Genomic DNA, 13,939 nt, shown 5'->3' on the forward strand with positions numbered 1-13,939 from the left:
AATAAAAAAAAAATGTCATAACCAATACCATTATGAATACAGTTCAATGGGTTATTTTGAAATGTAGGAATATAATCAAATATCAGTCAAAAGTTTTACTTCCAGCCAATTGATATCATATGCAAAACGGGAACTCGACAGTTTAATTGAATCTATGGATACATCATTATCTTCACAAAAAGAACAATATGCAGCTGAAATAAAACTTATTGTAAACTTTATATCTTAAATAAATTACTTATCAGTATTAGAATGTAACTTATGTGCTTAACACAATATATTTTTTTTCTTATATAAAAATAATCGTGAAATTGCTTAGTTACCTTAAAGAATTTAGTGTTTGTTGCAGTTATACATAAGCATATTTTAAAGTAAGAGATTTCAATTAGAAGAGGAATACGAGAAAGCAAGAAAATTTTAAATGATTGGCATTATACAGAAACAGAAGTTACATGTATCAATTTAACAAAAATATAAACGGTTAACATATCAGAAAAGACATATATACAGCTACTTCAGTTGGACCAATAGAACAATAAAGAGAGGTCAAAAACAAATATCCTTAGTGATCTTATGTAACCTGGCTTGACGGAGTTTCAAATTTTAAAACAAAATAGTTATTAATTGAGCATTTATCATCATGTTTATAAAAAAAAATAATTGTCAATACTGAGTTTTTCATACTGACGATACTCTTTGGAAATTACAGTCAAGAGGATATGGCTTCCGTCCGTTTAAAGTTAACCAAAGTAAGACGTATCGAGTTTGTTGGGTTCTATAACAATTTCTGTAAACGAAATTTCATTCACTAGTTAAGAAGAACTTCCAAATTTGGAAGACTTAAAAAATCATTCAGAAATACAAAGGTTTAATTTTATGCTTTTTAAAAAACTTAAACATGCACCGAACTTGGATAAAATACATGGCTCTGAGAAAGATGTCAAAGGTGCTAAAAAGAGACAGAAGATACCAAAGGGAAAATTAGAAAAAACTGTAAGACAAAGAAAAATAGGTCATAATTTTAAAATATTTTATTAATATGTCGAATAAAAAGACATTATCACGTGAGAATATTTTTATTTTTTCGTTTCTTTTGCTTACAAGTAAGTACATTCAGTTGATAAAAATTGTGTATGTGTTATTAACATGATCTACAGAAAATAATAACAAGACGTCCTATCAAATATGTATTCCTAAATGTATATGATTCTACTCTGCAAGGATGTTGCATGACACTCAAAATATATTGATACGAATATAAATATGCAAAGTGTACAAATTGTCGAACCAAATTATATGGAAAAGGTAGTTTAAGCAATTACATACCATTTCAAAGCATTACTTATGACCAACAGAAGAAACCTTTATTTTCTAAACAGGATTTTCAAACGTCGTCAGTTTAAACAATCTCTAGATAGATAAAGAATTGAACAGGCCGAAACGATAACTATAGACGGGTTGGTAGTGAAAATGTTACGTATACATAAACGAACCAGCAACCAAACAACACATACAAAATAAAAATAAGTTGTGAATTTACGAAAGAAGATTCAAATAACAGGCCTAGGGTCGACAACATGTGTAAACAAGTCTACATGCAACCTCCAACGAGTTAAATAAGTAAGCTAACTGGAAAGTAAACGGATCGATAGATGAAAGGCTAATTAGTGAAGGCAATATATTAACAGCAGACGATTCGTTTTTTTTTAAATCAAATACTAAATGAAGCACTGTGAAAGGATTCCTTTTAACTACAATAGTATATATCAACACACACACACACACACACAAGATGAAATGACTTTATAAATGGGCGGGGTGGAAGTAATAGGACATTGATCATTACTAGAACGTAATTTGGTACATTTTCATGGAGGTGCATATCATCCATATGCATATGTATAACCTTCATTGTCAATATGTATTAAGCCAGTTAACAAAAAATTATTTACAAAATTAAAATGTTTAAGTACTTGAAATTCACCGAAAGCCTTTTTTTTTTTTAGAGAATTCTATTGTTAAAGATAGATAAAATATTTGTTCTTTTATTTCTGAAAATGAAAGACATTCCAAATTACATCTTTCAATTGAAAAGTCCCAAATCTTTAGGATTTAAGAAAATAAGAAGAACAAAGAACACAATAAAATGCATCCTGTCCGAGTGAAGATTGAAGAAGCATTAGTGAAAGTTTCATTGAATTCCTTTGACTGGTTGTTTATGAAATTTTAAAATCTTTACAAAATTAAGTTTTTATACCACCAGATGTCATTCTCCAGATTTAACATATCCTCTTGGATAATTGTTAAAATGCTCTTCAGTTTGATAATAATTTGTTTGTCCATTTTTTTTCGGGCGCCACTAATGAATCTCAAGTAGACGTACTTAGCTATAAGCCTGGTATGTATGATGGCGACAAATGAAAATAGACGGACGGACGGACATCGATTCACTATATACCGCCGATTAACTAGACGAGTATATACCTAAATGATATGAACACTATTAACGGCATTTACACGAATAAGGCACTGAAATTCATTGAAATCACATCACATATAAATAGTAACTTTACAATGAAAGACAAATGTAGATTTTTTAAGGCCAAGTCAAATTATTTCAAAGTAATATTAAAATAAAGCTCAGTTTCAAACAAGGATAACATATATATATATAAAACAGATAGCATATGCATTTTTGATTGTTAAATTATCTCTGATTATTCAGGGTGTGTATATAACTGATGGGAATGAAGTCTTAATGTTATTGTTTTGTAAGTCAATTTCAAATACGATTTCATTTAAAAGTATCTCAAGTAAACAGACGGGTAATAAATAACCTCTATTTGTTAAATTTCAATTTAAAGTAGGATGTAATTGCTTTTATAAATATTGAACGCTGGTAAATCACCAAAAATTGCCATTAAAGCATGGGTATTGCCTCTTAACGGTTTAATAATATGCGAAAACGATGAAAAAGAACAAAAATTTAAAATGAAATCTCTATACCTATGGCTTGACCTTAATATTTACACGCCCCGTCATTTTGTATGTTAGAGCTTAGAGGTGGACGTGAATCATAAAGGGAGGGAGCATATAAAAATATACTAAGTGTTCCACATACACAGGCAGTTGTAAAAATATATAGAAACAAACGGTCCATCACCATGGCAATATACTTCCAGTCACGTGCTTCCTAAAAAATAAAACAATATCAATGAAATGATTTGAAATAATATGCTGCATTTACACCCGCCCTATATTTTTACCATATAAAAGCATTTTAATTTGCACGATATGATCCTTATACAACTACAATATACTAAGGTAAAGGAGAAAGTAATATACTATCATACAGTCAAGATTCTACTTCGTCAAAATTATCTCCTCATTACGCCACCTAATTGTTTTAATCGTAAAAATGGAAGCCATTGTAGGGATGGCGCGCTGTCAATTTAGCTCTTTAAAACCGATAAATTTATCCATATAGCTTCATTACATGGCAGTTGTATTTTAAAAGACAAATGTATGTACTTGCTATTAAGCATCATTTAATGTACTTTCAGGCCTTTAGTCAACTTAAAAAACAGTTTTCTGATTGGTTGTCAGGGGGAATTTTCGAAAGTTATAAAAAATAGTAAAAAAATCTAATCAAATATTTCGTGGAAGGGTAGACAAAATATTTTCAGAGGTTGAAGACTTATTACCCAAGATACCACAAACAAAAAAGTTTTTTTGAAGTTATGCACTTTTAAGATCCACTTGTAAAGTCTGTCGTCAAGTACTTTCAGTAAAAATTTGTTATTCAAACACACCTACTTGGTTATTATGTCTCATTAGAAACGTTTTTCACTTGGCCCATAGATTTCATTTTTTTTAGTACTGTGGATTTTTAATGTTATTATATCAACCTGTAGCCAAAATATATAAAAAAAATAATAGAATCTGAAGTGAGATGATGTATCAAGTATACGTTTTTAAGACAAAACTGTCAACTCAAAATCGCCCGAACATAAAAAGGTGTACTCGACTTTCTCTTTTCGATGAGAATATTGCCGGGGGCAGAGATGCAAATTAATGCTTCAAAGATCATTCTTTTATCTTTCTGTGGAATTTATTTCGGCGGAATTTATACTTATGCACAAAAAAGATCCACATGAATTTGTACCCACCACAATCGACTGTTTTATGAAAATTTGTCTTTGATTTAAAAGTTTACACATATCTCGAAGTAGAAATTACTATAATTTAAGTAAAACACGTATATAAGATGCAAAGAATCCAAAATTATGCCCCTACATTAAACTTTCAAATCCATATACATACTTAAAACAGTAAGCTTTATTTGTTATGAGTGTCAACTTTTAAGTATTTTCCAAACTGTGTGTTGCAGCGTATATACGTATCCCTGGCTTTCAAATTTTTAGGTTTGAGCGTTTCAGATGAAGGTTAATCCAGAAAATGACTTCGGACGCACGTTTAGGAATTATAAATGTGTTTTTATCAGAGACAAACCGAGGACACCCCAAAACAGTGTAATCATTCGTAAGTGTATTTCCCTGTCTGAAGCATGGAATTTTGACAGTGGTTGTATAATGTCATATACATTTTGTTTTTCATTTAAAGAATTTGACGTTGATGGCACTGTAAATACAATTTTCATGTTTAAAACTCGGAGCGATTTAAAGGTTTCTTATACATTCTTACACATGTCTATTGTTGACCACACTTTGTCGACCTGTAGATATATTTTGGGGTTTGTGTCGTTAATTTGCCGTCTCTTTGAGGTATATCCAAGCAACACCTTTCTTTTATATTGACCATTTAATAGATCAAACTTTGAAGAAAATAAAGTTGAGCAGCTTGAATTCACACACTATTAGGTAGCTAAAATAGCATTTATCGTTTCCACAGATATGTCAGTCGGAGAGTGTTTTCAAAAAAGAAATTTTGTCGAAATGTAAATTTTACCTCCCCTGAAAATATATCCAATTAGTTTACTTACAGAATTCTCCTGATCTTCCGTTTTCAGGTGATCAGCTATTGAAATAACTCCTTCAAGAGCCTCTCTAATTTCCTTTGGATATTGTTTGAGATCCTTATTAGGACGAATATTTTCATAAGTACTTTCTGGTGCTTGTGAAGCGGAAAGTATATCCCTGACATCTCTCATTTCTATACCGTTACAAGTTCTTAAAGGCACTCTTTTACGCATCCGTTCCATGTCAGGTCTGCGCATTAATAAAACTCTCGGTAAAATTTCCGTAAACACACGTCTCACCCATGGACTCATTGTATGAGTTGCTGGTCGACGGAAATTGATTCCTAATGTATAAACAGTTAGAAATATAGACATAGTCACAACTATCATAGTAAAAAGTAAATATTTGCCTATTAGAGGTATGACAAATGAAGTTGGAGGATTTATGTCTGAAAGCAGCAGGAAAAACACAGTCAACGCCAGCAATATTGAAATTGATAACGTGATCTTTTCTCCACTGTCTGATGGAAGATAAAAAACCAACACGGTTAAACATGATATAGATACACATGGCATAATTAAATTGAGCGAGTAAAATAACGTACGTCTTCGAAGAGTAATATTAAATAAAAGATAAGGATACGGGGCATTCGGACAACATGGATACAACTTTTCCTTTCGCTTAGCAGTTACATTTATAATATCCCATTCAACATTTTGATGGTAATCTTTAATATCTACTCCTCCGATAATCAACTTTTCTTTTGGTTTATTTGGTGCAGTTTGTAGTATTATTGAATGAGAATCACACACATGTTGTAAATCAAGCTCCTGTCCATCATATGTCCACGATGAAAATTTCATGAAACATTCCTGCATATCAAAAGGGAAATATTCCACGTCGATCGGACAGGAACTCTTATAAATGACAGGAGGTTCCCATATTATCATTCCATCGTAATATACTTTGGCTTTGGTCAGCAAAGTAATCACAAAATCTCCATCAGCACTGTAAGTAAGAATGTTGAAAGATCAGACAGGCAGAAAGAAATCCGGTTTCTATTATGTACATTGTTCAACTGTATTACATTTTTTCTTTTAATATGTATATTTATGTTAAAACACTTACTCCTTTGCTTGCCTACAATTTGGCTATTAGTTATGTCCCTTTTGTCACTATAGCTCTTCAGTCCCCTTTGTTCTTTTGACATTGTGCGTTCCTGATGAATGTAGATCAAGAAAAGCGCTTCGGGCGCATGAACTTTATAAAGTGTTGTTTTCATTGTTTACTACTAGTTATAGCTTGTTTATCACTTAAAAAGAATAAAGCACACGCCAAAAGTTTCGAGTACCAATTAACTTAAAGGCTGATAAAATTAACAAGAGGTTCTCAAGAGCCTGAATCGCTCATCTGTAATTTTTTTGCTTAAATCTTTCATCAATGATTATTTTTGCTTTTCAATATATATTAATGAGTGGCTTAAAAATGCCATTTAAATGTTCTTTGTATCTGTCATATTTTCTTCAAAGGCAAAAAAATATACATTTCACCCCTATGTTCCATTTTAGTCATAGTGGCTATATTTCTTGACAAAATACAAAATTTATATTAGAAACTCTGAAACTCATTCAGCCCAAGTTTGGCTGAAATTGATTCAACAGTTTCAAAGGAGAAGATTTTTTAAAGTAAGCAAACTAGATGAACAAATTGTGAAAAAAATGTCTTTAAAGGACAATAACTCCTTAAGGGGTCAATTGACAACTTTGGTCATATAAAACTAATTTCTAGATCTTAGTTTGCTGAACATTTTTGCTGTTTACAGTTTATCTTTATCTATAATCTATAATCATATTCAAGATAATAACCGAAAACTGCAAAATTCAGGAGCAAAAACCTAAAAATCAGATACCAGATTTGGCTGATAATTTCAGGGCAGGTACAAATGTAGACCTTGACCTAATGAACACTTTAACTTCTTGTCTGATTTGCTCTAAATGCTTTAGTTTTTGAAATCTAAGTCAAAAACAGCATTTTACCCTATGTTCTTTTTTTAGCCATGGCGGCCATCTTTTCTGAGGAAACAGATAATAAAACACAAACCTTATTCTACCTAAGAATCATTCAGCTTAAGTTAGGTTTAATTTGGTTCAGTAGTTTCAAAGGAGAAGATTTTTTAAAGTTAAAAAAACTTGATAAACAAATTGAGTAAAATTGTCATTAAAGGTCAATAACTTCTTAAGGGGTCAATTGACAATTTTAGTCATATCAACTTATTTATAGATCTTACTTTGCTGAACAATTTTGCTGTTTACAGTTTATCTTTATCTATAATAATATTCAAGATAATAACCAAAAACTGCAAAATTTCCTTAAAATTACAAATTTAGTGGCAGCAACCCAACAATGGGTTGTTAGATTCATCTGAACATGCTACGGCTGATAGAACTTGACCTACTAAACAAATTTACCCCATGTCAGATTTGCTCTAACATGCTTTAGTTTTTGAGATATATGCCAAAAACTGCATTTTACCCCTATATCCTATTTTTAGCCATGGCGGCCATGTTTTTTGACGAAACAGAAATAAAACACAAACTTTATTCTTGAAACCCTAAAGATCATTCAGCTTAAGTTTGTTTGGAATCGGTTCAGTAGTTTCAGAGAAGATGTTTGAAATAGTTTACACCGGACGGACGACGACGGATGCCAAGTGATGGCAAACGCTCACATTTCCTTTGGAAAGGTGAGCTTAAAAGGGGAAGCGGAAGATACCAAAGGGATAAGGTGACTTTTAAGCTCCGCCTGCACGTTCGCCATCTCCCAAAAAATGAACATCTTCACAGGAAAACCATTACTCTCCTGCTATTTCCTACCAGAACAAATCAATGTTATTCTTAAAGGAAGAACTTGTTAGTAATATAAGTGCTCCAAATATAAGGTGGTATTTCTGTGTTTAAACACCAAGCGTTTATGTTTGATATTAAAATTTCAAATATTTTAAAAATGTCAAAATAAAATATTAAAAATTACAATAAATACGAGAAAATGATACCACACGAAAAACATGCATTATGCTTGCACGTTCTATATTGATAAAAGCTGTGTTCAGAATGTCCTGCTTTCAAAACAAAATCTTTTCTTTTGAATGAAAATTCAAGTTTTTTATGTCGATATCATGTGCGTCTGTATTATACGTTTAGAAGCTACTAATCGAGAGTCCTGGAATTTGTTTTAGCTTTAATTTTATACTTTTCTTTACATCGCTAGTATTCGGATGTTCGCTTCGTACATGTACCTTTCAACTTTGTGTAATTAAGCGATGTCTTATTCTGTTTTAATTCGTTAATAGCATGCTCCAAATTCTCATTAAATTTGTGTGTGTGTGGGTTGTTATTTATGTGTTTTTTATGGGGTGGAGGATATATATTTCTACAGAAAATATAACCACACTGTTTCTGTTTACCAGTAGTAATTATTTGAAGAGATGTGTTATGTTAAAGCATCCAAATCGTATGTTACAAACATGTGTCTTGTACTTGAATAAAAAATCGACAAACCTTTAAAATTAGTTCATATTACTTTATGATTATAATAAATACTTGTTATAGAGAACGATATCAGGACGCCAGAGATGGTCAGATGGCATATGTGTCATTTTAATTCCTTGGTATTCTTTAGGATCCCATTGTAATCGGGGGTCTGTCCATTCCTAAAAATGAAAGATATGACAACTTACACATAATTTTAAGCTAGATCTGTTTCGTTTATTTTCAAGAACCCCAAGGGTTTTCTGAGGTAAGGAAATATGGTCAGCCATTGGTCTTCTTCCTACCGGTGGAGCTTTCATCTGGCTGTGCGGGATGTTTAAATTCTCATCCACGCCCGCTCAGAATGGGGATGCCTAGTGAAGAGTACCACGCTCTCTACACGTTTACAAACAACTATTTGAGGGGTCCGGTGTTTTGCCTGTTACAAGGCTAAATTTATGTTCCTATCCAGTATACCCTCTTTTCCCAGTGACATTCCAAATTTCCCGCCAATCATCCCGGTCGACCCATTACATGACCTACCTTTTGTATGTATTGCCTGAGCAGAAAGTTGATGAGCCAAGGTTATGTCAAAGAACGTCTCGTTCTGTTTCTAAAAATGTTCATTGGAATATACTAAGACCTTGTTGATAAATATTCCGTATCAACTTCACTAATAATACATGATGGTCTTGAAGTATAGATTCTACGTACTGACGTTGTTTATCATCTTAATAACGTGTTAAAGTTCCCTTTTTTGTCCTTGTATATTTTCAACCTTTACTGTTTATCCATTTTTGATTATATACTTATGATGTGGATCGGTACTTATACAACCCGGCATTGTGTTATTGTGCTATGGTAAATGAATTTTGTCTTTCATTTTTGCTTATAAACTCTGTCTATATGCCATTTTGTGTTTCTTTGTTGAAACAGTTATTTGTTTTATAGTGATTAAAATTATATTACAATATTGACTGCTGTACCCCAATTTTTGACGTTTTTACCTATTATGTCTGTTTGTTTTGCTCACACATTGTTTTCAATATAATGTAATTCTATGCGACTGTCATACAAGTGAGAGGTTTGGCTAGCTATAAAACCAGGTTTAATCCACCATTTTCTACTTAAGGAAATGCCTATACCAAGTCAGGAATATGACAGTTGTTTTCTATTCGTTAGATGTGTTTAAGCTTTTTATTTTGCCGTTTTATAAAGAACTTTCCGTTTTGAATTTCCTTGGAGTTCGGTATTTTTGTTATTTTACTTTTTGCTAATTTGTTCTTGTTCTCTGCATCTTTGAAATGTTTGCCAATGGACGTAAAGCAAACAACAATCAATCAACCAATTTATTTTCAGGTTTTCACTATTCCAATCGATACCTTTACTGAGCGCATACTAAGTTCAGGGTATCATTCTTTCGTTTGCCAAGTTAATTGAAGAAACAGTGTAGCATGATTTAGTATAAGTAAATGTGGTTATTAAAAGATACTATCGCACAGTTCAGTCTGATAAAAGCTATATACAGGCTACATGACGCAAGATGAATTAGTAAAGACACTACAGACGTTTTTATATTATGAACAATGTATTTAAACTGTACATTTGGTATGTGTATTTTACAAGTTCAGATTTGTTACTATCAATCATGTAGCACATGTAAATCATGCTATAAGCCTACATCATATTTTCAAAGGAGATAAACAAAATTAATAGAGATCGAGCGCAAGCACTGACACGTTTCCCGCATTAATTGAGCGATAAACATTCTTCATTCCTTTGAATGGAAGAACAAAAGGTTCACTTGAAGACTCATAATGAAATAATGCTAGGAAAAGTACTTGAATTATTTGTATTGGTATTGTAGAAGAGCAACACATAAGTATTATACCGTATAAAAGAACGCTCTCAGGAATGAAATTTAAAAACGAACGCAAACTATTTCACGAATGTTATAGACATTACAATAAATCGCTTGGTAAAAAATACTGTTTTAACGTTAAATTATTCGAAACACTTATGTGTTTTTTGTACCACATACATAGATTGCCTAAGCAGTATCTCTCTCAATATTTATAACTCTGCTATAAGAGTTTGTTTTAAAAGTACAAGGGTGTTATTAGACTGTTGATGGCATAAAATCTTTTGTTAGTTGTTAATATTCTTTAATACAGTCATATACTATGACTATACATGTATTAATTGATTTTAGACATTCAAAACAATTTTATGAAGGGGTCGACCATTTGATTTTCTGGGATGGGGGAGGGGGTGGTTTGGTCAGGAAAATTTTTAAAAACGAATAACTTGGCCTAGGCCTGGAAAGAACTGAAAATAAATTACATTGCACAAGACAGGATGGGCATGAATATTCTGCAACATAAAATGCAAGATAGTTGAGGATATCAATGTGTACAAAATTTTAGAGTGGAAAAAACAATAATTATGCGTACCAACAGATGAAAATAAGTGGTCAATCCTCGTTTGACGTTTGGATTTGGACCTGCATTAAAAATCCTCGCGGAAAATAAGTAATTTGAATTAAGCATGTAAGTACCTGTCTAAGCCATACGCTTGTCTTCATTATCTGGTTCTTCTCATCCTACAAAGAAAATATTATATTGAAATAAATACACATGTATACCCCGAGGAGTTGAAGGCACACAAGTCAAAACATTAAAAACATGATCATATGGTAAAGAAAGTATGTAGGTGTTGTGTCCATCCTCCTATGTGCAAACGACTTTTTAATGAATGGAACAGCAAGTTGCATAACCTTAAATGATGATAAAAGTAATTGCAATCTATCCTTTTTTTATGACTCTGTAAATCCTGAATGAATAGTATTAATTTTGTTTTTAAGCTGTTTACGAAAAAAAATATTACTTTCACATGGTAAAAAACCATGGGTTTCATCTTCAACCTTATTTCTAAATTTAAATGTTTACAGATTCTATTTATTTTCTCATTGGATTCTTTTATATCTGCCCCTCTCTATTTCCAAGAAATTGTCACTTTCTTGCATTTTACTTTCTTTTTCTTTTTAAAATTATTTTAATAATATATTTTGTCTTACTTTTCTGGTACAAGAAAATGCCACAGTTTTCATTAGTTGATTTTAATTTTTCAAAGACTATATTTTCTACTGTTTGTGCTGATCCATTCAGTTAACAGATTCGAACTTGGTTTGTATTTGGTGGTAATAAGCATTGTGTATAAGTTTCATAACATTTGGTTGAGGCAAACTAAAGTTAGAGAACGGAAACCAATTTTGGGACGTACGTACAGACGTACAGATGAAAGAACGAACGTATACGTACGGACAAGGGTTACACTTAATGCCCCCTCTCCGGTGATGGCGGGGGCATAAAAAATCTATATACCAAATTAAAAAGTTATACATGTGAATTGTTTTAACAAGGGATTCAAACAATTTCAATCTACAACCAAGATTATACCACATTATTCTATCAAATGTCGTTAAAGGAGAATGCATTGATGAGCTGTTACTATCAATAGAAATAAAACGATCAATTACAAATATTATAGAACGTATACAAAAGTATTCACATGATTAACTAAAAGAACAGAGAGTATTTGGAATAGAGGAATTTGTTTCGTTCGAAACTCCTTGTTTAATTTAATTTTGATTAATCCAAATATTTATTTATTTAATTAATGAATTATTTCATTAACGTTACCAAAACGCTTTAAGTCAAAGTTTGGTAAATTTACAAAGCATTCATAATATAACCAAAAGAAACATAAAAAAGAATAGACACCACAATAGTCAACTGCGATTGATTCTTAATTCCCGATGTCCGCTGCAGACATTAAAACATGTTCTGGTCCAGATAAAGTTGAAAATCCCTGAATTGTTAGAATATAAAAAGTATTCGAACCCTAGGAAGAAATTATTTCTAACTGCTGCATTATTCTAAAAAAAAATATATAGTAGAAGTGAGTATTTGGTAAAAAGAGCCTGACAACAGGTCACCGAATGGCCTAACATTTTGCGAGAGAATTAACGTCAACAATGAACCACGACTCTATATATATAATGTTTAAATTGACTTCGGAACTTGTTGCATTCGACAGTTATACTTTTGTGCATAGATAAATGGGTGTGAGTCATCATACTTGTCACCGAAGGAAATGTCAAAGAAAACAATACATGCTTTTGATTTACAAATTTCTCCTACTTAGAAAGAGCCGTTATGTTATATTATAGAGCTAATATAACACTTCTTGTTTATACAGATAAATACGATATCGACAGGAGGTTATAAGCTTTAACAACAACGTTTTTATATTGGGTGTAAGATAGTCATGGCAACGATTCTTAAAAACATCGGAAAACATTGTACTGATTGACGTCCTCTTTTCGCCAATTGTCTTGTATAGTCCTCTACTACATATATTATTAGTAAGTTTTATATGTTTGCGGTCCTTTTAATCAAATGCTAAGTAGCCAGTCATTGTAGTTGTATGATTAAGTCCCAACCAATAATGTGAGTTGGACTAAATACACGTATAAACATAAAACAGGAAAGAAAATGGTTTAAACGATGTGTCTTTAATACCAAGGCCACACAACTTGTAATTAAATTAAAAAATCATTGTTAAAATTGTATATTTTGGCTATTCAAACATTTTGAATTTTCCTATTCTGTCTATTCCGACATGAAAAGAACAATAGATGTTATTATGGCAATCGATAAAGCATGTTTAAATACAAAATGGATACGAAAATATCTGATAAAGATAAAAGCTATGGTCATGGCAGACTGTTTTATTTTATCTTTGTTCTTTTTACTTCTTTAGAGACTTAAAATATTATGTTCAATATGGAGTCAATTTTTATTTTGATGATAGAACCGATTTCATTCAAAAATTTCTCAACGTTTACCTGCTACCGTCAGTCTGCAGATATGTAAATTCTCCAGTGGAGAATTGACATCAAAATCTTTATTTCTTGTCACGTGATTTTTTTCCAAGTCGTCGGTGATCTCTGTATTTTTGTTCCTTAAAACTAGTTTTATGCGCTGTAGCAATTATCAATGCCGTACAATATGAAGCATTACCAATGCCGTACAATATGAAGCAACGATCATTATAACCCCAGTGTGTTGTCAAATGACGGACGTGGCTGGATTTTTAGCTTCCCTTGTAATAAAGCATCGTGACATTTAAGTTCCCAAACGCTCATATGACACATCTGCATATCAAACTATATAAAGTTCTTCTATCATACAGAATACATTTAGTTACTAAAACATTTCTTTGAATTGCTTAGTTTTACTGTGATTTATGATCTTACCCAAAGAAGTGACAGGTGCATTTTTAAGACAAGTTATACAATACATAAATTAACATGTAACCACAAGAGCTTAAAAAACATTGTTTAATATCAAGGCGACAAAATAGGTCAAA

General features: G+C 31.7%; 1 protein-coding gene across 2 annotated transcripts in view; it reads right to left on the reverse strand.

Annotated features, from left to right (window-relative positions):
- The window catches only part of LOC127735571 (acetylcholine receptor subunit alpha-like 1), a 60,074-nt gene that overhangs the window by 32,942 nt on the left and 13,193 nt on the right, over positions 1-13,939 (reverse strand). The window contains exons 2-5 of one of the 2 annotated variants that reach the window (XM_052245811.1): positions 11,064-11,108; positions 8,579-8,688; positions 5,003-5,987; positions 2,611-3,193 (exon numbers count right to left, since the gene is read on the reverse strand). In XM_052245811.1, coding sequence (XP_052101771.1) covers positions 3,020-3,193; positions 5,003-5,987; positions 8,579-8,688; positions 11,064-11,108 — 1,314 coding nt within the window. In that variant the 3' untranslated portion in view covers positions 2,611-3,019. Of the gene's footprint in view, positions 1-2,610; positions 3,194-5,002; positions 5,988-8,578; positions 8,689-11,063; positions 11,109-13,939 lie in introns of those variants that run through there. The other variant, XM_052245812.1, reaches the window with a different exon arrangement.

The sequence above is a fragment of the Mytilus californianus genome, unplaced genomic scaffold, assembly GCF_021869535.1.
Source record: "Mytilus californianus isolate M0D057914Y unplaced genomic scaffold, xbMytCali1.0.p SCAF_3, whole genome shotgun sequence".
NCBI classification, from domain to species: domain Eukaryota; kingdom Metazoa; phylum Mollusca; class Bivalvia; order Mytilida; family Mytilidae; genus Mytilus; species Mytilus californianus.